General features: G+C 44.2%; 1 protein-coding gene and 2 long non-coding RNA genes across 11 annotated transcripts in view; 2 read left to right on the plus strand and 1 right to left on the minus strand.

The window, feature by feature from the left end:
- The window catches only part of DLGAP2 (DLG associated protein 2), a 420,471-nt gene that overhangs the window by 363,464 nt on the left and 35,844 nt on the right, over positions 1–21,163 (plus strand). For all 9 annotated transcript variants that reach the window (XM_079969732.1, XM_079969731.1, XM_079969733.1 and 6 more), the window contains one exon: positions 17,309–17,658. In XM_079969732.1, the coding sequence (XP_079825858.1) occupies positions 17,309–17,658 (350 nt within the window). The remainder of the gene's footprint in view (positions 1–17,308; positions 17,659–21,163) is intronic.
- LOC307212807 lies at positions 850–16,956 on the minus strand. Its single transcript, XR_013837237.1, has 3 exons — positions 16,888–16,956; positions 11,227–11,283; positions 850–2,102 (listed from the first exon to the last, which is right to left on the minus strand). It is a non-coding gene; the product is annotated as an uncharacterized lncRNA (long non-coding RNA).
- Positions 6,976–11,380, plus strand: LOC307212738. The gene is made up of 4 exons (XR_013837160.1): positions 6,976–7,138; positions 9,215–9,399; positions 10,890–10,930; positions 11,220–11,380. It is a non-coding gene; the product is annotated as an uncharacterized lncRNA (long non-coding RNA).

The following is a 21,163-nucleotide window of genomic DNA, read 5'->3' on the forward strand; positions in this document are numbered from 1 at the left end:
CAAGAAGAATGAGTCCCGAAGGAAAAACCCCAAATGAAAAAGCTCAGCTTCTGGCCTCTTCAATTTTGATGCTAGGACCGATAGCAGGAGTGGGATACGACTTGAAAGGCTGTTTGTAAAACAAACACCCTCGACCATTCTTGGCTTGCAGTTAAAAGGTTATTGAGAAAGAGCTGGGAACTTTTGCTCTTGGGGTTGATAAAGTGAACAGTAGCTAGATAGCCTCCTGGAAACTGCGCAAGGTTATGCCCCATGGAATTATGCAGATCAATTTCAATCAGTCATCTCGCTGACCCCATAAAACCAGCTGTTATGAGGTCAGCACTTTGGGAGCATCAGACTCTTCTAACTGTAGGTGAATAGCAGGGAACATTTTTTTTTCTAAATGCCTTGATTCACACAGACACTTTTAGCTACTAAATACTTTTATGAATGTAATTATATATCTTCCTGCATTTCTAAATCCAGTTGAGTCGAAGCATGATCACACAGCAGGAGGGAACATGACACTGCTGGAATCGCAAGGCCCTCAAATATTACGTTCAAGGTCGCTCGAAATCCACAGTGCTGGATGTGGCTTTGTCACAAGTGACACTTATTCTAACGATACCTTAAGGATATCTTTACAGGAGGTGCAATTAATCACTGGAACATTATGAGTGCCTAAGAGAATATATTCTGTATACATTCATAGAGCTTTTCCTCTTCCTCTTCTGTTGAGAAAAATGATGCTGCCTTCATAGATTTTACCTCAAAATCCAACATTTAAATGCCTTAGACTTGTTGGCACTTCTTTTTGCATTCGTCAAATGTAGGATCTCACTGTCATCCAACTGTCAAATGAAGCTTTTCAGTGGTTCCTTGTGGACAGGTTTCCCACAAAGACAGCTTGGCTGCTGTTGCTGCTGCTGATGATGATGATGATCTTCTGCCATGTGCAGCCGTAAGGTGTCAGGGCTGGTTCAGCTGCTGGTCAGCACAGAGGCTCAGGAATGAGCAGTAAAACTGATTCTTTATTCAAGGAAACAGAATACAAATAGAGAAAACTGCGGCGAGACTGGCCCCAGTAAAGCAGTTGCCAGAACTGATGATCTGGGTCTCACACCTCCTCTAAGTCTCCTCCCCATCTGGCTGTTTTCCCTTCAGTCTTAAACTCCACTGGGGAGGGGCCTCCTGTGAGCTCTGGGCTTGTTGTCCTGCTACATGCAAAAGTCTGAGTCCTTGGAGACCAGGAGGGATGGGAGCTGAATACAGTAGGACTGGCAGGCTCCTGTGAATCTATTGCAGCCTCAGCCCCCTCCTCCTCCTCCTCAGCTGCCTGTCCTACATCTGCAGTGTTTTCTGCCTCTTCTTCTCTCTCACTCAAGCCCATTGCTTGTTCAGCATCCAACTATTCTGCGTCTGTCCCCCCCCCCCCATCCTCTGTCTCAACATCTGGCTTGGAGCCTTCCCCTTCTGAGGCTTCCTTAGGGGGTTCTCCTGCTGGAACCATTCCTCATCATCCAGCCAGTCTCTGACATAAGGGAAGATGGGGTGAGCGGACTCCTTGAATGTGCTCCAGAATCCTTTGTGACGTACAATGACACATGACAGACAAGTAGTGATTTCTCGGCAGAGAAATCCAAGTGACAAGTGTTCAGGAGGGCTGGTCGCAGCCCCCAAGTCCTTGCCTCTTATTGGCTTAGCAGGTGCTGCCCTCCCTAGCCGGGGAGCCTGACACGGCTAGAGGTGGACACAGCGCCAAGTGACTATCTCACACACACCCCGGCCAGAAGATGCCAGCCTCCCCGAACCCGCCGCAGCTTTGCCATTCAGCAAGGGCCACCCACCCAGAGTCCCAGGTGAGCGGATATTCTCAAAGGAGAATTTTGTGGATTTGGGCGAGCAATTTCATTACAGCTTTCGTTTTGCAAAAACATGAAATTTGGTGTTAAAATTCCTGACATCCTTGTGATCACTGCATGTGTGCATTTAAGGGAATAATAAAAAAGAACAATAAAATGAATACATACCACCAGGGTCTCCACTGCTATGATTCACTCTGCAACTCTGCTTAATTAGTGCTGCTGGAACTCTAAGGAATTAGGCTGACACTTTATCCTCTGCAAAAAGTATAGAAAGCCTGTGTGACACAGTGTTTATAGATTTTGAGGTTGTGCCAGCTTTTGCTGCACAGAACGTTAAATTCTGTTTCCTATCAGATAGAAATATGGATTGTCTAGAGAGAGAAAGGGGTAGGGGGACACAAAGAAGCTGCTGTCAATAATTTGCTTCAGGATGCTAACTGCTTGCTGCACTATAATTTATTGTTAATTATCAGAACTAAAATAGAAGCCTTTTTTGTCATCTATTGAACATACCTTGAGTCTAGTGTTGCCCACATATCTCTCTCTCTCTCTCTCTCCCTCTCTCTCTCTCTCTCTCTCTAATACAAGTATCCAGGTGGGTAACCTTGAGATCTTATTTGATTTACAAAAGCATTAACTGCATACACAAATATTACCCTTTACGCTAAGTGTTCCTGTGTTGGCAAATGGAGTTTATTTTTGTGCAATGCGCAGCACAGCTTTTCGATGGACTTGCAGATTTTACAAATTTGTAGAATCGTAACGCCCTTTGAAGAAAAAACAAACAATGCTAGTTTAACCTATTTAACCAGTGTTAAGACGCGGGTGGCGCTGTGGGTAAAACCTCAGTGCCTAGGACTTGCCGGTCGAATGGTTGGCGGTTCGAATCCCCGCGGCGGAGTGTGCTCCCGTTGCTCGGTCCCAGCGCCTGCCAACCTAGCAGTTCGAAAGCACCTCCGGGTGCAAGTAGATAAATAGGGACCGCTTACTAGTGGGAAGGTAAATGGCATTTCCGTGTGCGGCTCTGGCTCGCCAGAGCAGCTTCGTCACGCTGGCCACGTAACCCGGAAGTGTCTGTGGACAGCACTGGCTCCCGGCCTCTAGAGTGAGATGAGCGCACAACCCTAGAGTCTATCAAGACTGGCCCATACGGGCAGGGGTACATTTACCTTTTACCTTTAAGATGCGTGCACCAAGATCTGGCTGGTGAGCATATGAATATGTGAATTTCATCCTATCCTCGGAACATCTTTGACCTTGCTCCTTCTTTGGCTTCCTCTTTGTGCCTCACCTGGCTATCCCATTCCTGTTAAGAATACCCAATATTAGGGTTGCCATACATCTGGGAAAACCACTTTTGAGGGGCCAAAATGTCCAGCCGGACAGATTTTTACATTTTAAAGGAAATGTCCAGGTTGTTGGGGAGGGGGGAGTTGGGTTCAGTTGGTTTGGGCTGCTTGGGCTCAGGCTGCTTTGCACTCCATGGCCACTGCCAGTCCGAGCTGGGGAACGGGGTGCATGGGCGTGGCATTGGCTGCCACCCACTCACCTCTTTCCAAGGCCCGGGCTGTTGGGTAGGGTTGTTCTTTAAGGTATGGCAACCCTACCCAACATCATTTCATTGGTACCTTGGGTTAAGAACCTAATTTGTTCTGGAGGTCCGTTCTTAACCTGAAACTGTTCTTAACCTAAGGTACCACTTTAGCTAATGGGGCCTCCCACTGCCGCTGCGCGATTTCTGTTCTCATCCTGAGGTAAAGTTCTTAACCCGAGGTACTACTTCCAGGTTAGCGGAGTCTGTAACCTGAAGCATCTGTAACCCGAAGTACCACTGTATTAGACTCTTTCCTTGGTGCGGTTTCACCTATTTCCCTTTTCCTCCCAAAGGCCTACAGCCCCCACAATCTCTTGCAGCCCCACTATTTTTCTTCCATACAAATGCTGCCAAGATACAGATTTCTCTCACACACACACACATATGAATGGGTCAAGTTAGATTTCTTAGTATTAATACGTCACTAACAATTAACTTAATTATTAAATTTGTAGGAAAATGGTAATAGCGCATGGTTTACGCCATCGTATTGTTCTGTTATGAGTCACCTTCCATAGAAATTTCAAGGTAATTGTCGTTCGTACAATGAGGACAACTTAATATAGGTTTAAAAGCAAGATGGGGGAAAATAGCTGAAGATAGGTTTGAAACAATACCAAGCCATACCCAAGGCACGCACGCACACAAAACAATCCAGCCAGCTGGTGAAAATGGAAAGTTCAAATAGTGGGTGCTTGCCATATCTTAGTAGAAATGTTGCTTCACAAAACAGGCCATGCCGAAAGCCCTGCTCTGAGTCATGTGTTCTAGAGGCCTGTTATGCAAATAACAAAATTAAATGAGAACAAAATTAACATACCCCTTCCCACCTCTGCTTTTAAAAAAGGCTGGCGTGTGGAAGGAACAAAATTATTCTCAGTTAGCCAGACAAAACAGGGGAAGAAGAACATCAGGAGCCCACCGTGGAGAAGCTGGGTCATCTGTTGGGGCCCTGAGGGTCATTTCCATTTGGAATAAATAGCTGAGCTTTTCTTCAAACATGTTATCATTTCTTAAACCATTATTTAATGTAGAAGCAGAATCAGAAGATAAGTGAATGGATGGTGAGTTAACCACTGAGAGCAAAAGAATAATGTAAAAGTCATGAAAGATATGTAAGGAGAAGAATGGGAAGCAATGGGTTACAATTAGGAGTTTTATTCGACTGAGTAATCCTAAACTCGTGAGAAATTTATGAATAACCAATTATGGGGTGTTAAATCTCTGTTACTGTTCAAATCTGTGCTCAGGAAACTGAAACACTATGCTAATTTATAATATATATACAATATATAATTAAATTTGTTTACATTTATATATTATATTAATTTAATCTTCTGGTATAAGCATCTGGTATCTATATGGTAACACAAACATCTACATAAACAGGAAAACTTTTGCCATATAGTAAAAACACAGTAAGAGAGGAGGCCAACTGCATCTCCTGTGACAAAGTGTTCCACAATTTAAAAGTAAAGGTAAAGGGACCCCTGACCATTAGGTCCAGTCGTGACCGACTCTGGGGTTGCGGTGCTCATCTCGCTTTATTGGCCAAGGAAGCCGGTGTACAGCTTCCAGGTCATGTGGCCAGCATGACTAAGCCGCTTCTGGCGAACCAGAGCAGCTCATGGAAACACCGTTTACCTTCCTGCCAGAGTGGTACCTATTTATCTACTTGTACTTTGACGTGCTTTCAAACTGCTAGGTGGGCAGGAGCAGGGACCGAGGAACGGGATCTCACCCCGTCGCGAGGATTCGAACCATGACCTTCTGATCAGCAAGCCCTAGGCTCTGTGGTTTAACCCACAGTGCCACCCGCGTCCCTTGTTCCACAATTTAGGTTGCAGAATTTCATTGTGGACATTTCAAAACAGAGGACAGAAATGTCTTAAGTACAGCTTTTGAGTGACTGTCAGTGAAATGAATAATTCATGTTGTAGTCCTCCTGTCATTTATATGGCTTTGAGCCAGACGTGCTCCTCAATTTATGGAAAGAGCCAAGGTCCAGCAGAGGGTCCCAGTGGAGGAAATGGAGGAGGTGATATTTGTTGATTCCCTCTTCCTTCTGCAGCCCCCAGGGCCATATCCCACACCTGTTCTAGACAGTCCCACAGGAGAACACAAGAGGAAGACAGAGTTCCACTTACAGGTACACTTAAGCAAACCTTAGCTGTGTTTTTCCTGCTTCCCTTTTCCTAAAAAAGGAAAGAAAAGGCAAGCAGATTGTGAAAGAAGATGTCTCTGACTTCCTTTAAAAAAAACCAAAAACCCAACAACCCACATGTCTCTGTGGAGTATATTCCCTAAAATGAGACAGGACGTCATAGAAGAATCTTAAAAGGGGTCATTATTTAATTAGAAAATGACATATTTACAGCTAAAACTGTCATAACTAAAAAAAAAAAATTGAATTTGCTTTCTAAAGTACAGCCATAAATCAGAGTGAGTGAGTTCCATGTCTGTACTGAACATGAGGCGTTTATAAATCAGTGAGGTAAATCCTATTTACCTCCCATTTGTTGGCAAATGTCTGAAAATCTCCCCGCTTTTCACCTTGGAGCATGCCAAATTATAAACTTGCTTAAATGGTTTCCCCAACTATTAAGGCCAGATCTTTGCTGAGGTATGAATGGTTCTGTTGGGTTCCATGCTTTTTGTGCAGATGGATATAACCCAGGAAATGTAGCTCTTTGTATTCAGAGAAACTACCGTATTTTTCGCCCCATAGGACGCACCGGCCCATAGGACGCACCTAGGTTTTTTTTGGGGGGGGGGAATAAAGGAAAGAAATTTATTTCCCCCCCCAGGTGCTCTGCACTAATCCCGAAGCTTGGGGCGTGCGGAGTTCAGCGCGCCCCAAGCTTCTGGGTGCCGACAAGGTCTCCACTAGCCATGGGAGAGCTGCGCGGCTCTCCCACGGCTAGCAGAGCGCTGCGCTAATCCCGAAGCTTGGGGTGTACGAAGCTCAGCACGCCCCAAGCTTCTGGCTGCCGGCAAGGTCTCCGCTAGCCTTGGGAAAGCCGCGCAACTTCGCGCGGCTCTCCCACGGCTAGCGGAGCGCTGCGCTAATCCCGAAGCTTGGGGTGTGCGGAGCTCAGCACGCCCCAAGCTTCTGGCTGCCGGCAAGGTCTCTGCTAGCCGTGGGAGAGCTGCTCGGCACTCCCACGGCTAGTGGAGCGCTGTGCTAATCCCGAAGCTTGGGGCGTGCGGAGCTCAGCATGCCCCAAGCTTCTGGGTGCCGGCAAGGTCTCTGCTAGCCTTGGGAAAGCCACGCAACTTCGCGAGGCTCTCCCATGGCTAGCGGAGCGCTGCACTAATCCCGAAGCTTGGGGCATGCGGAGACCGTGGGTCTCCCATGGCTAGCGGATAGCTTCCTGAAGCCTGGAGAGCGAGAGGGGTCGGTGCGCACCGACCCCCCTCGCTCTCCAGGCTTCAGCGAAAGCCTGCATTCACCCCATAGGACGGCACACACATTTCCCCTTCATTTTTGGAGGGGAAAAAGTGTGTCCTATAGGGCGAAAAATACGGTACGTGTAAGATCTAAGGTACGATTAACCTCTTCCAGGGACTCATCTCACCTTTTGTTCACACTTGTCAAAAAAATGGAGATTTAATTGAAAATTCTGATTTCTGCAACTTAATCTTGGGCGAAGGGGAAGTTCTCTCTGACTGAAACACAAGCCCTCCTGGCTGTCTCGTAAATGATGCCTGCTATATATTGCCGCCCCCACCTCCCTGCCACCTTGCACGGCGACAACAATTTGAAGGCAAGGCACAAATGAGCCTTTGATGAATGAGGCTTGTTACATAGAAAATGCAATACGTTCCCCATGCCTTTTTAGCAAGGGGTAGTAAGTGAAATCCAAGTGAAATTTTATCTCTGTCAGCCCAGATAGTTTCCACTTAGGCTTGTCTTTGTATTGATTCATAGGAAGAAAGGTGATTACTGCTTCCAAATAAGAGGGGATTTATGGGGAGATTAGAATGCTTCATGTCTTTGAGGGCTTTCATGAATGTGACCTCCACTTGGCTAAAACTCCAATTAAAACTGCCGCCATGGTACTTTCCCATCTAGTATGTGGATATTTTGGTGTATTTGGATAAACCTGAACAGAGCTACAACATATAAACTGGTTTACAGTGCAGGGCATGTATAACACTAATTTGGGCAGAGCTGTCTGGTTTCTTTCTGAGCCACTTCCACCAAACAGAAGAGCCAACACAGGGGATGAGAGTCTGCTGCATGGTATACAAGCCTAAGAACATGAGCGACCTTGTATATCCCACCACACCTTTACAGCAATCTCTTGTTGCCTATTCGCTTGACATGGTGTAAAATATCCACGAGAACTCCTCTTTGTGAGTGATTCCTATGCAAACTGCAGCTCATTGAAACGCCAGTAATCAAGGATTATTGCAGAACTGAAAAACAAAACAGGAAAACTCATTCATGGGACTGTTAGAAAGCAAACTGATCCCATATTACATTGCTTTGCTACCAGTTAGAACTCAACATCTTCCTTTAATCATCACTAAGAGGCTAAGCAGAGTCTGCTTAAATCTAAGCAACCATTTACATAGGGAGCGCGTTCTGTGTTTTATTCTTAAATCTTCCTATATCCTAGCTTTCTTGTGGTCTTCATCAGCTGCAAATGATTATATTCCCCCTCCCCAATATATATCTTCCTATTTTAATTATCAAGCCACACAATGAGTTCACACACATTTCAAAGTATTCAGTTCAGAATTGCTTGCATGCTAAGCCAAGGGTTGCAAAGCAACTCCACCTTGTCCATTCTTCTAGATCAGAGCCAATGTAACATAGCTAAAATGTTAACTCTTTCCAAGTATGATTCAAGGATTATCTGAGATTCCAGTATTGCAGGGCATTGGACTAGATGAAATTTGGGAGTCCCTTCAAATTCAATCGTACTATGATTGTTATGCTAACACAGTCCCAGTGATATCCATGGGGCTGCACCATAAACAGAGACTGTGTTTTGTCATCTTCTCTGTACAAACCAAAACCATTGCACAGATGAATTATTCTTCTGGGTACCTTGTACTTTTTGTCAGCGAACAATTATAGCCCACCATAGACTTCCATGGACCTCAAGTGTTTTATCTGAGGTAAACAATTCAATCCTGATCTAGAGTTTTGAGAAAATTGTTTTGCAGTTTCTTTTATGAATGTGCAATTCTGTATATATTGTGGCTGATGAGTGTGAAAGCATTACACAACCTTTAGCTTTGTTATGGTAAGGTTCAAACAGTGAAAAGCAGGACAGAAAAGTTGTTGAGCCAAAAACTGACACTGCTGACATGGGTTTTCCTGGACATTTTAGCAATTTCCACCCGGACACTGCTTCTGACTGCAGTATTCCAGATATGTCTGGGAAGTTCTGGATGTATGGCAACCGATAACGGTTATGGATTACTACCAAGGCAGATCAACTTTAACTGAACCAAATGCACATACTTTGTATGTGCCACCGAATTATTTCATACATGACATTTCATCTATGGGAGAAGGCGGGAGAAGGAGAGACATAGATGCCCCGTGACACCATTATGTGTAGGAAATGTGCAAATGTCACTTGTTTAAGTGTTTGGAAGCCATTGTATACTTATAGACAGAATTGTCAGCAATAGTATGAAGCTGAAAATAGGCTACTGTGTTACATGAAAATGTGTACCCATTTACAAAAAAAAAGCCCTCCCTGTTTTGCTCAGGGTGGGGGCTGAAAATAGACGGGTTCTCTGTCACTTCCAGGATGCTTTCCGGCAACAATGCAAAGAATAACATTATACCTCACAGCATGACATTACATGTCGCAGAAGCCACGGTGCCTGCAGCCATGACAGAGGGCTCATCTGATAGCAGCAAGAGTGGCAAGATTGGCAGCGTGGCAGCAGCAGTGTGGGCAGAGGCAGCAGCCCTGCAGGATGCATCCAGAGGTGGGTTGGAATGAATGGATCTGGGAGGGCAGGGATATGGGGTGAGTGGGCCATTGAGAGTACAGTAGTTGGTTGGATTAAGAGAAGGTTGAGTTTAGGGGATGGGGTGACCTTTAGTGGTTAGAGAAGCCTGGGGTGGGTGGAATTGAGGCAGTGTTTTTGCAACCTTTCTGAGCTTGTGTCCATCCTAAGACCACGTGCATCCTAAACACTATTAGAACAAAGGAGCAGCTGTTTCCAAATCAGATTGGGGTGATGGACTGAATCGGAGAGCAGACCTTCCAGCAGAGTCCAAGCCGCTCTGAATCAAATAGTCTGCTATCAAACTATTCATGTCTTGGCCAGTGATGATGATGCAGCGTCACCCATTCCAGATCCCTGCCTTTTCATGGAATGATGTGCCCCCTTCCAAGTCTGCCACCCCCACATGGGCACATATGTCCACAATGGGGGCCCACCCCACTCTCATGGTAGCCTCTAAAGCAGGCTTCCTCAAACTTGGCCCTCCAGATGTTTTTGGCCTACAACTCCCATGATCCCTAGCTAGCAGTACCAGTGGTCAGGGATGATGGGACTTGTAGCCTCAAAACATTTGGAGGGCCGAGTTTGAGGAAGCCTGCTCTAAAGTAAGGGATGGGGTGATCCAGGAGAAGTGGAATGCTCCTGATAACATGAAGGAGTCAAGATCATGGAGGTTCTGGCTGCAGATATCTTTGCCACATCACCAGGTTGTAGAGAATGTAAGAGTCAAAAACCTGGTTCTCGTTTTTGAAGGTATCTGGTGTGTGTTCTCAGAAGAAGAATTACTTGGAGGCCTCCTGAACTTCTCCAGCCCAGCCCAGGACATTTATAAATTTTGAGTGGAAGGGATACGATGCACAAATGTTCTGGTGCACATGCATGTGTGTCACTCTCTCTCCTGAAGGAAGAGATCAGCGAGCACACAGCTGGCCACCTGGCTGTGGATGACTAGCAGGAGAAGCAGGAGAAGCTAAGACTCAGTATCCTGTCCTTGAGAGAGCCCCATCTATAGCAAGGTAGCATTGGCGGCAACAACAGATTCTAGAGGGAGGCTGCGGAGGGCAGCCCACAGACATCTAGAAAGCTATAGGGCCTTGGGCAATTGCCAGGACTGGGGCTGTGTCATTAAACTCCCATGTATTAGTTGGACTCCCATCAGCTCCAGCAAACATACCCAGTGGTCTGGCATGATGAGAGCTGTAGGCCCACAATATGTGGGTGACCACAGATTTCCCCCAACTCTGCTCCACTGCATACCTTATCATGTAAGCCAAAGCTGTTCTGCAGTGCAGTTTATTATACTGTAAGCAGTATAATGCTATGCAGTTGGTGTTTCTGAGGCTATTGATAAACTGTAGGGCTTATATCTGCCTAACTCTGCTTATCAGATCTGTCTGATATTCTTGCATTTTAACTTGTGCAGATTTTTCTACTTAAAATTCATTTCAGTCGTCCTTTCCTTTCTGCAGTAACGTCTTGGTGAAGCAAAAAGATTTCCCTCAACACCAGTGTGAGTATTTTTATGTTTAACCTTACACAATTGCAGCTTTCTTTATCACATGTACTTAACTATGGGGAACACATAGTGAACAAAACTTGGCTTTGAACAGATTTCATTTTACTGACAGAACTTTGAACAACAACTAACTTAACATAGGAAAAGCATTGTTTTGTAACTTTTTTTTAAAAAAGTGTGCCTTTAACTTTTAGCAACTTTAAGTTCAGCTTGAAAAGTTCTTGTCTGAGCAGTTTTAAGTTATCCACATCCTTAATTTTTCATCTCATTTTTTTCCAAACAGGACTTACACAAATGGGTCAAGGAAGCCATTCATGAAAGCAGCACAGAAGACCTGCACATTGTTCCTGTGGTGGAAAGACAAGAGAGATTATTTAAAACCAAAAATTAAAAGTGGATCAATGTTTAATTTTGTATATAAAAATAAAATAAAATTACATTTTCTGCTACTTCTTTTATTGATAAGAAATAGTTTTTTTTTTAAATGGCTGACTAATTCAAGTCATAGATAGGCCATTAAATTAACATAATAAATTAACCCAGTATCATACTTCAGTGAATATACATTTCAATTTATGTTGTGATTATGATTTATGATGCAATTAAAAACAATTATTATTAACCATCAGTAGTTCTTGATAAATAAATACACCCATTTTTAAAATGTGTGTGTTAATGATGTGACCATTTCGGATGCAAGTTTTAAAAATAATTACTTCATTATTTATATTTAATGATGCTAATATTTTACTGCCATTTCTTTAAAGAGAAATAAATGACATTACTGCACAATCGATACATTGTCTAGTATTTGTTAGGGGTTGGATTTGGTTGGATTCTGAAGCAAAACACACCACTTTGAAGGGATTGGGGATTTGTCTGAGGTGACGAAGGATACAGGTGGGGTGCCATGAACCGAAGGTGGAAAATCTGGAACTCCTTGCAGTACCTTACTGATCCGAACACGGAAAACGTTTCACAGAAGTATCTACTGAAAGCAAAATTATGCCTCTAAGGGTGGAGGGGAAGTTGCTTTGCGCTTGACAGGTCTAACCCGCAATCAAAGGAAATTATTATACCATGGCTCCGCTGACCCGGTGCTTTGGGATACTGATGTCAAAGTAATAGTTTTGCTCTCTGGTGATTATTGCCATTTGTTATTTCGGTCTCCTAGGACCAGTAGCATTTAATAAGGCCGCAGCATTTTCCTGGCCACCCTTTACTGCTGTCTCCGCTGTTTACATGAGTCAAAGGGGTGGGGAAAGGACAGCATGATGGAACCAATTCAGCATTCCTGCCAGTGTGTTTGCATCACACCAATTTGGCTGCCAATTTACCACATTCCCCCAGTAAAGGATATTGCAGGCAAGCACCGCCATCGCACCCGGCCAACCGCTACTGCTTCAGCATTGTAACATTGAGCGAGTTCTCGTAGAGTGAATCGGAGGCTTGTAAAAATGATTTTACGTTTCGCCAGTACAAGTTTACCTCATTCCCAAACTTATACTGCCAGTCTCTTATTTACTCACCCTTTCCTCACCCCCTCCAATCCTTATTGCCTTTTTCAAATCTACCTCTTGATTTTGTTTTGGAGTTGCCTGCTTTCTTTTGCTTTTTTGCTTTTTTGGCCTATGGATGGGTTGATTGTTCTAATTAGTTGTAGTCAGTGTTATTTCCCCTCCCTCTTTGCCTTAGAATAGCTCCATCTCTGAGCCTGTATCAGTTGATTCATTTTACTTATCTGTCATAATATGTATCTCCTGCTTTTGTGGCGAGGGAAGTTACACACATGCCAATATCACTTAGTCCTGCAGCATATATTGTTGGAAGTGTGCAGTGCACAAGCACTCACCCTGAGTTCTGCTTCATCCCTTTGTCTGTCTCAAGCGATTTGTTTTATTTATCAGTCACAAACTGCCTTCTTTATTTGTGCGGTATTTCTCACACACTATAAGTCTGCACAGTGTTGTCGGGCTGTATGCAAGCAGTCACAGTTGTGAGCAGATAAGCAGAATACAATACAGTGGTACCTCGGGTTAAGTACTTAATTCGTTCCGGAGGTCCGTACTTAACCTGAAACTGTTCTTAACCTGAAGCACCACTTTAGCTAATGGGGCCTCCTGCTGCTGCCGCGCTGCCGGAGCACGATTTCTGTTCTTATCCTGAAGCAAAGTTCTTAACCTGAAGCACTATTTCTGGGTTAGTGGAGTCTGTAACCTGAAACGTCTGTAACCTGAAGCGTATGTAACCCGAGGTACCACTGTACATATTTTAATTTCCATTTAGGATTCAGCTACATTAGTAAATAAACAACCATTTGAATGCGCTATAAACATGCAACACCAGATGGCGCCAGAAAGCAGAGATTTTTGTGCATGTTTTTCCATAGTTGTTGTTTTTTTTACATTTTGTTATAACAATCTATTTTTTTCTGGTTTGTCAGCAGTGCTGCATTAGCCATTTGAGTTCTACCTCTTACAAAACTCAAACGCACTACCTTCACTGCTACAAGCAGGTGCACCAAGCAGGACTTTGAGGAGAAGTCAGCTTGCTAAATAGAGAAACTGAAGAGGAGAGCTTTCCGATGTGCTTTTGGACAATTTGGTTGAGGAGGAAGATTGCCTCACCAGCCCTCAAAGCGCCTACCACCACCACAAAGATGCAGCAATATTCCAGTGGTGGGCACGGGGCCTCCATTGCCAAGGGCTTGTGTCTCCAATGCCATTCCTATGGCAGAAGCCCACAACAATGACAAATTCTGGGTTGTCACAGAAGTGGCAGAGCATGGATCTTTTTGAGTCGGCAGCAAATCCCACCTCCGCCAGCTGCCTGCATTGTAGGGGCAGCTAAGCAGGAAGAAGGTTTCATGAGCAACACACCAGCCACAGCCTTAGAAGGCACCTGCATAGAAACATCACTGGTGTCTCTTGCTCAGGGAAGAGTCAGAGGAGGCGCACAGCAAGAGCAGGATGAGTGCAGGGCACAGCACAATTGAGAAACACACATCCCCCCACTCTCAAAAAACTTCACACGCATAAACGCAAAGCAAGTTGCTATGAAAGATAGGGGGCGAAGAAAATATGGGTCCAGAAGACGAATATTTCCTCTGTGTGGCAGCACAGTGAGACAGTCTTATGGCACAGTGCCCCCCACCTCACAAAAGGCTGTTTCTGTGCAAAAAAAGAAAAAGAAGTCAGCCTCCTTCTCATACCAAAATCATTTGCTTGATCTGTTTGCAATACCATCCTTAGGAGCACTACCACTGAACTTCTGAGTGCAAAACTGCAGGGTGGAAAGCAAATCCCTTTCAGTTCTCCCCAGTGAAACTTCAAATGTGCCTAGCAGAAAAGACAATGAACCTATTTGCCTGCAGTTTGGCGGGTTTCTTATCTAGCGGCACTTCTCTCGCACGCATGCTGCTTTCATCCAAATTGAGTATAAAACAATAGGCAAGGTTAAGCACATCGTTTTATGACCATACCGAGCCTATAAAGGCTGCCTGTGCAAGGAAATCGTGGCAGCTCTTCTTCTGAAATTTCGCAGAAGGGGCTTTCAGTTCTGCAAATTTCATCCAATTATGCCAAAAAAACTCGCAAAGCTGTAGATTATTCCTTTTGACTCTATTACTTCTTCTTCCTGAGGGGGTGGCATGTCTCTCTTTCCCCCCACCCCATAGAATCTTTGGGGGTCTCCTCTTTATCTATAGCAACAGAGATGGGGGGGACTGTGTCAGCAACTCTTTACACAAGCACCAAGTCGTCTGAATTCCTCCTCCTGTTGCTCCTGATGAATGACAGCATCTCCACATTAGTTGTGGCAAAGCGGTTCTCTTTCTGTGTACTGTACTAACTGTGCTGAAGAGTAGTTTGTGAATGGACAAGCTATTTGCAAGATGGCCACCTTCCAAGGTCCTGTTCAGTGAGCCTCTGTTCCCTCATTCTTCTCTTTTTGAGATTTCTGTACATTTGGGTCCTACAAACAGGTCAGGCACCTTGCTTGGTTTCTTTTCCATTCTGCTTGTTGCATTCTATTAAGACAATACTGAGACTAAGGAAGAGAAAGGTGATATAGCGAATGCCACTTCCTTGGCCAGTTGTAAACAATAAGACAGGCAAGAGGGGGCTGGCTGAGGGCAGATGAGATTGTTGGGGCAATGCTCCCATTTGACCTAGTGGACCAGCCTCCAGAAACCTGACCAAAACACAGAAATTGGGAAGAACAATGTGGTTATACCCACCTGACTGGAAAGTTCTTATCTGAGGACATTCAGGATCGATTGAAACATGTGGAAGGCTATCCATTGCTGTGTACGACCTCCAGCACCAGAGGCAGGAATGCTGGACTAGGTGGGGTTTTTTGGCTCTGATGCAGCAGAGCTCCTTTTAAATGGTACCTGCCAATTTCCATCCTTTATTTCAAAAAGCTGCCTACCTGGGAACCCGAGGAAGGAACAAAGCAGCTCCAGGTTAATGCTGGAAAAGGCTGAAAAGGAGTTACAGAAAAAGGGAACTACTGTACACTACATATCATATTTCAACAAGTGGATCCTCAGCAGAATACAGTCTGCTTTCCTATCAGAAAGATGGGGAGGGGGGAAACCAGGGAAGAAGTTCATCTGTCAATCATCTTTTTAGACAAATCTTACTCTTGCAGGTTTGCATATGAGTAATGAACTACACAGGATTTGTTTATTTTTGTCCGCTGCCCAACAAAACAAGTCTGTGTTCCAGTGGGCACGCTTTTAAAAATACATGCTTAAGTTAGCCACTTTTATTCTGAAGTAAAAAATTAAGAGCTCTCAATCTCACATTCGTTTCCTGCCAACCACCTCGCTGCCCCAGTGAGCCTTGTTGGGAGACAATGAGTAGCTGAGGGTGGTTTTTGGCAGGAAGCTGACACAGAGGACTGCTCCAGAGCAGGTTACTTTAATTGATTGATTGATTGATTGATTGATTGATTGATTGATTAAATTAAATTAAATTTCTATACAGCCCTTAATCCAAAGACCACAGGCAATGTGTTTAAGGCAATGGTTCGTTTAGTTGTGTGCTCACCCATATGTAGGACTAAAGACCAGTAAATAAAATTTGAGGAAGAAGAAAACACAACCATTTAAAACCATTTCCTAAAGTTCTGGGTCCAAGTCAACAGTTCCAAAATGCTAGCTGTATCTTTCAAAACTTCAGTCCAGTTTGTTTCTAGGCTGCCATTTTGTCTTCTGCTTGGTGTCTTTTCTGGCAAGTGCGAGCGAGTGGGAGAATCTTCACCAGCTATGCTGTGCCTGGCATAGACCAGTTTCGGCCCAACTTTCTGTACAAATAAAATGTGGAGTACTTTTCCGCATGGAGATTATACCATGAATTGTTCTAACATAACTATGCATGCTTTGCTGGGCGAGATAGCATTATTATGTGGGTTGGGCAAATAAATCAGACCTGCTTCATGTGAATAACAGTAACAGTAGATATTTGTTTTCAAGGCTTTCTTCTGTGCTCCGTACTCTGCACTTCTGTATAATCAACCTCAGTGCCCTTTGCAAGGTGCCTATGTAGTAGTAGGGGTGCCACCAACTGTCTTCCCAGGCATTCCTCGTCTTATCTCTGGGTCTTATTAGTCACCAAATAGGTAGTTTAAACTGGGTGGGATAAAACCATCCTCATTAGTGGGCATCCCATTTCCTAGTCCAGTAGCAAAAACAGTTTCAAGTAGTATGTTTCATCTTTTGACTATTTCCCCATCTCATAAACCACAAGGAAGCTTTTAATTCACTGTCCTCTCTCTTCCCTCTTTTTGCCACCCCTCCTTCCATTTCCTCCATAGTTGAAAATTAGAAGGGTTCTGGGTGTTGGGAAGCTGGGTTTGTTACAGGATCGTTGCAACCTGTCGTTAATCCACTTGGTCATTGCATAATCCATTCCAGCACTGAATGGAGGGGAGGGAAAGAATTATACCTTCCTTCTTGGGCCATTTGTGGGAGCAACAACAAGCACATGTATTTCATTCCTTGTTTCTGGCCTCCCATCTTTGCTTAAACTTAGATGCAGGCATTCTCTCCTAGCTGCTTTTCCCCTTCACTGGGGCTGAGGGTTCTCATTTGTGCAAGAGGAACATTCGCAGTCATTGTTTCCTGTTTGAAATGAAATGAACCTGTTGCTATGGCTACCCATTCTGTATGTGAGAGGGAATTTGTGCTGATTGTGAGGTTCACAGATGAGCATATTTCATAATTGCCTCCTGTTTTTTTAAGCAGCATAATCGTCCTCTGACAGTTCCCACCCACCCTATAAATCACAACAGTGTTGTTTATTATTATTATTATTATTATTATTATTATTATTAATCGTGTTTTCTTTCTCTTAATTTCTTCTGTAGCTGTAACTTACACAAGTTACAAAAAAACGCCACCGCCTGTACCCCCTCGTACAACCTCAAAGCCACTCATCTCAGTTACAGCACAGAGCAGCACAGAATCCACCCAGGATGCCTATCACGATAGCCGGACTCAGAGGATTTCACCGTGGCCTCAGGACGGTCGAGGGATGTACAATTCCACGGACAGCTTGGATAGCAACAAGGCCATGAACCTGGCTATGGAAACGGCCGCGGCGCAACGCCATGGGCCTGAGAGCCACGGCCCCTCAGTGCGAACCAGCGACAAGGCCATCCTCGTGTCAAAAGCGGAGGAGTTCCTTAAGAGTCGGCGCTCTTCGATAGGGATTCAGGTAGCCTGTCATTAACATCTGTTCTGCAGCAAGCTGTTCACCTCCTCAGCTCCGTAAATAGTACCAAAATGAGTCATTCAGCTTCAGTGGCTCCTAATAACTTGAGCAACATTCCCTGGCTGCTTAGCATTAATTGTCATTCACATCACAGCTCTGTGGCCATGCAGAAAATGGTTCAGCCAATGTGCAGTGCCTGGAAAGAAAAAAATGAATGAATATATCTCTAGGCAAGTTGCCTGTCATTAATGCTTGATATGAAAATTATACTGCTCAGCCACACAGGTGAGCAACATGTTCCTCTCTCTCCCTCTCCCTCCTCTCTGTAAATTCAGAGTCCTTTATATAGAATCCTGCCACTAGTAGAAACATGGACCCTCTTTCGACCTTGAAGGAGAGGTCCTGACATAGGCTGTTTGTTCTTCCATGTTGCGCTAGAAAAGGAAGAGCACTGCACTGCATGGTGCAGGCACCAGTAACTAAAAGCACTTCTGCTCTGCTAGTTTTTTAAATACTTGTCCATATAGGCTTATACTTAAGGATATCCATGGCAGCTCTGTCCCATGTATGAAACTGTGGTAGAAACTGAATGTTACTAGTGACTTTTCTTCTTCTTTTTCACTCGTTGGTGAGGGGTACCTTGACGAAACAGAGGGCAGATGTGGAAGTAAACCATAAGGTGGTATAGTCCCTGCTTTCAGATTATTCATCTGAAAACATCTCCATATGGAAACAGACCCTCATCAGCTTGTATATATTCAGTTGTTGACATGGTGACAGTCTTCACATAAGGAAGCTTTCAAATGAATGCTTTTCGCTGCTTGAAACTTACTTTAAAATTGTAAGGACTGTACTACCTCGTTTTGCAATCTGAATCAGGCCTTAAAATACTCTACCACAAAACTGTAAGGTTACTGCTGGTCATATGCTGAGGGAGAAATACAGAGTGAGCGGCTGTGAGCAAACATCCCCCCAAGAATTATTACCAAAAGTTGGATTACACTAGTAATACTTGGCTGTGTATATGGTGTTACAATTGGGAGTATATTCCTTTACAACTGGTGATTACTAAGCACCATTGGTCACAAGAATGATGCTCCATAAGCAATAATAGTTACAGTTAGCCCTCGTGCTAATGCCTACTTGTATATATTCTTGAAATGAGTAGGTAACTGCTGGTAAAAAAAAAATACCAGTATCCCTTGGGATTATTCAATGGACTAAATAAAATATTTACCAATCTAAAATTCAAAATAATATTTTTCAGTAGCTGTCAGGTTTCGAGGTCAGTGGTCACTGAAAGCCTCTTGAACACAACTGTCCATTTAAGCAAAGGTCATAAGGGTGACCCCTGTAAGGATCTCAGGAGTTCTGTAACATGCACCCCAATAATTTGATTCCTTTTATTAGGTTCAGCTCATTTGTTACCAAAGGATGGGAGGGAGAGCACTCTTGCATTTTTTTACCTTGTTCCTTATGGTAAAATGCTGAATGCTGAGATTGCTGTCGGCTCCGAAGGTAGCACAACTGTCTCTACTCCATCTCAAATATAATGGAATGTGGTGGTTGCCTTGTGAGAAACCATCCTCATTAAGTAGAATTACTGCCCCTTTTAGACAAAAGCCATTCCAGTGACGGGTTTAAAGAGATGTCGTGAAAAGCTTCCTGATTAGATATGTCTCATTTAAAAGAGATCTTCTAAAAGCACTCCTTCGAGGAGTTTGGTAATGTGCAGCTTTAGCCAAGGTCCTAGGCATATAAAATGCCACTGGGCTTTGATAGAAATCCATATATCTCCCTCTGTGACTTTGCTAAGGGCCTACAGCTAATGTATGGAATTCAATTTAGCGTCAACATAAAATGTTCAGGTCAGCTCTTTTTCTGTATGCTTAGGCAGTAATTAAGCGTGGAGCTCTTAACAATTCACGCTGCAGTACTGCAATGAAGTCACTTATTTATTTATTTAAAAAAGAGAAGGGGTGAGGCTTAGATAGATGATAATAAAGAAAGCTTTGAAGAGTCTTTGATAGTTTGGGTTTCAAGGGATTCCTTTCCTGATCAGGCTTCTCTGCTCAAACAGGGGAGGTGCTGGCAGATGTTGTCATCTGTCCTGTACAGTCGTCCCGCCTTTAAAGGTGATGTCTTTTATAAGAGCTTTTCCTATTAGCTAGTTTTGTTTTGTGTACTTCACATATTTGCCCAGCAATTTGCACAGAAAGAGTTGAATCTCTATAGCAACGAGGCTTCTCATGTTCAGTGTCTATTGCTTCCTTTCAAGTAAGGCAAATGACAAACATTATTTGTCAAAGGTATTGACTCTTTTTAAAAAAGAAAGAAAGAAAGAAAGCTGAAATGTATATTTTCAGTAGGACAAAGGCTTTCTTCCACGAACCATTTGGCAGATCCCACAGACAATACCGGGTCCACGAGGCAAGGAGACCAACAGCAGTAAAATTATTCCTCTAAGGATAGACCCTTTATGGTTGTGCCATTTGTGAAAGAAGATTTGTTTTGCGTGTTGAGGTCCCCAATCCACCCCCCAAAATAACTCACAACGGACACGTAATTTTTGTTTAAGATTTTTGGCATGATTTTGGCCACAACTTTATTAAAATACAAACTGTGAGTGGTTGTTTAGGCATTGGTTAAGACTATCTGTCCCCCCGCCTGGGGACAGAACTGACTTCCGGGCACCACCGAAAGACAGTGCGGGGGAAAGCAAGTCGGGGAAGAATTGGAGCTGAGACACAGACCCTCAACTCTCACCCGCCTGCTCCCCGAAGGCTTGCCGGCCCTAGTCCCATTCCAGGGATTGGACGAAAAGATGGCAAGCCCCAGGATTCCTTTAACGGAATTCCCTTTCCGCAGCAACCATGGAGGGGCAGGCCCAGCCTATCCTGAACCCCTCCATGGAGGGGTAGGCCCAGCCTATCCTAACCCCTCCTCCACCAGATTTATAACCAATGCCTAACCACAACCTTACAAGTTGTGACGATTTGCTACGCAGTAGGCAAAAAACCACCCAGCCAGCCAATTTGCCAGGTGGAAAAATTCCTACCAGGCCCCTGCTCAAAGGCAGACGACCCCATGACAGGCATAGCAAGGTCAACGCAACAAACCCCTTATTCTAGGGCGGGTGGGCGGGTGATCCGCTGCACGCAGCAAAAGAGAAAGTACAAGGCTGTGTGCAGAGTATTTAAACCTTTTACCCCTCCCACCAAAATTGCAACATAACTTTTGCCCCAGCAACTCGGCAATCCAATCAATGTCCCCCGGCCATCTTGGAGAACTTACCCAGCAACAAAGGGGTGGCTCAGTAGACCCCACCGCAACACGTGCTCTCCCTGAAGGAGAACACGCTTTGTCGTATACCTATTGCCAGGGTTGCAATAAGTAAAAGCGTCCTGACTTTTAATGTTTACAGTGCAGGAAATCATGTGCTTCATAAACCTTGTGGGTTTTCCCAGTGAAGCCTGTATTTAAGGCTCCTGAGAAATTGGTTTTATTT

Source organism: Podarcis cretensis (assembly GCF_951804945.1).
Source record: "Podarcis cretensis genome assembly, chromosome: 3".
NCBI classification, from domain to species: domain Eukaryota; kingdom Metazoa; phylum Chordata; class Lepidosauria; order Squamata; family Lacertidae; genus Podarcis; species Podarcis cretensis.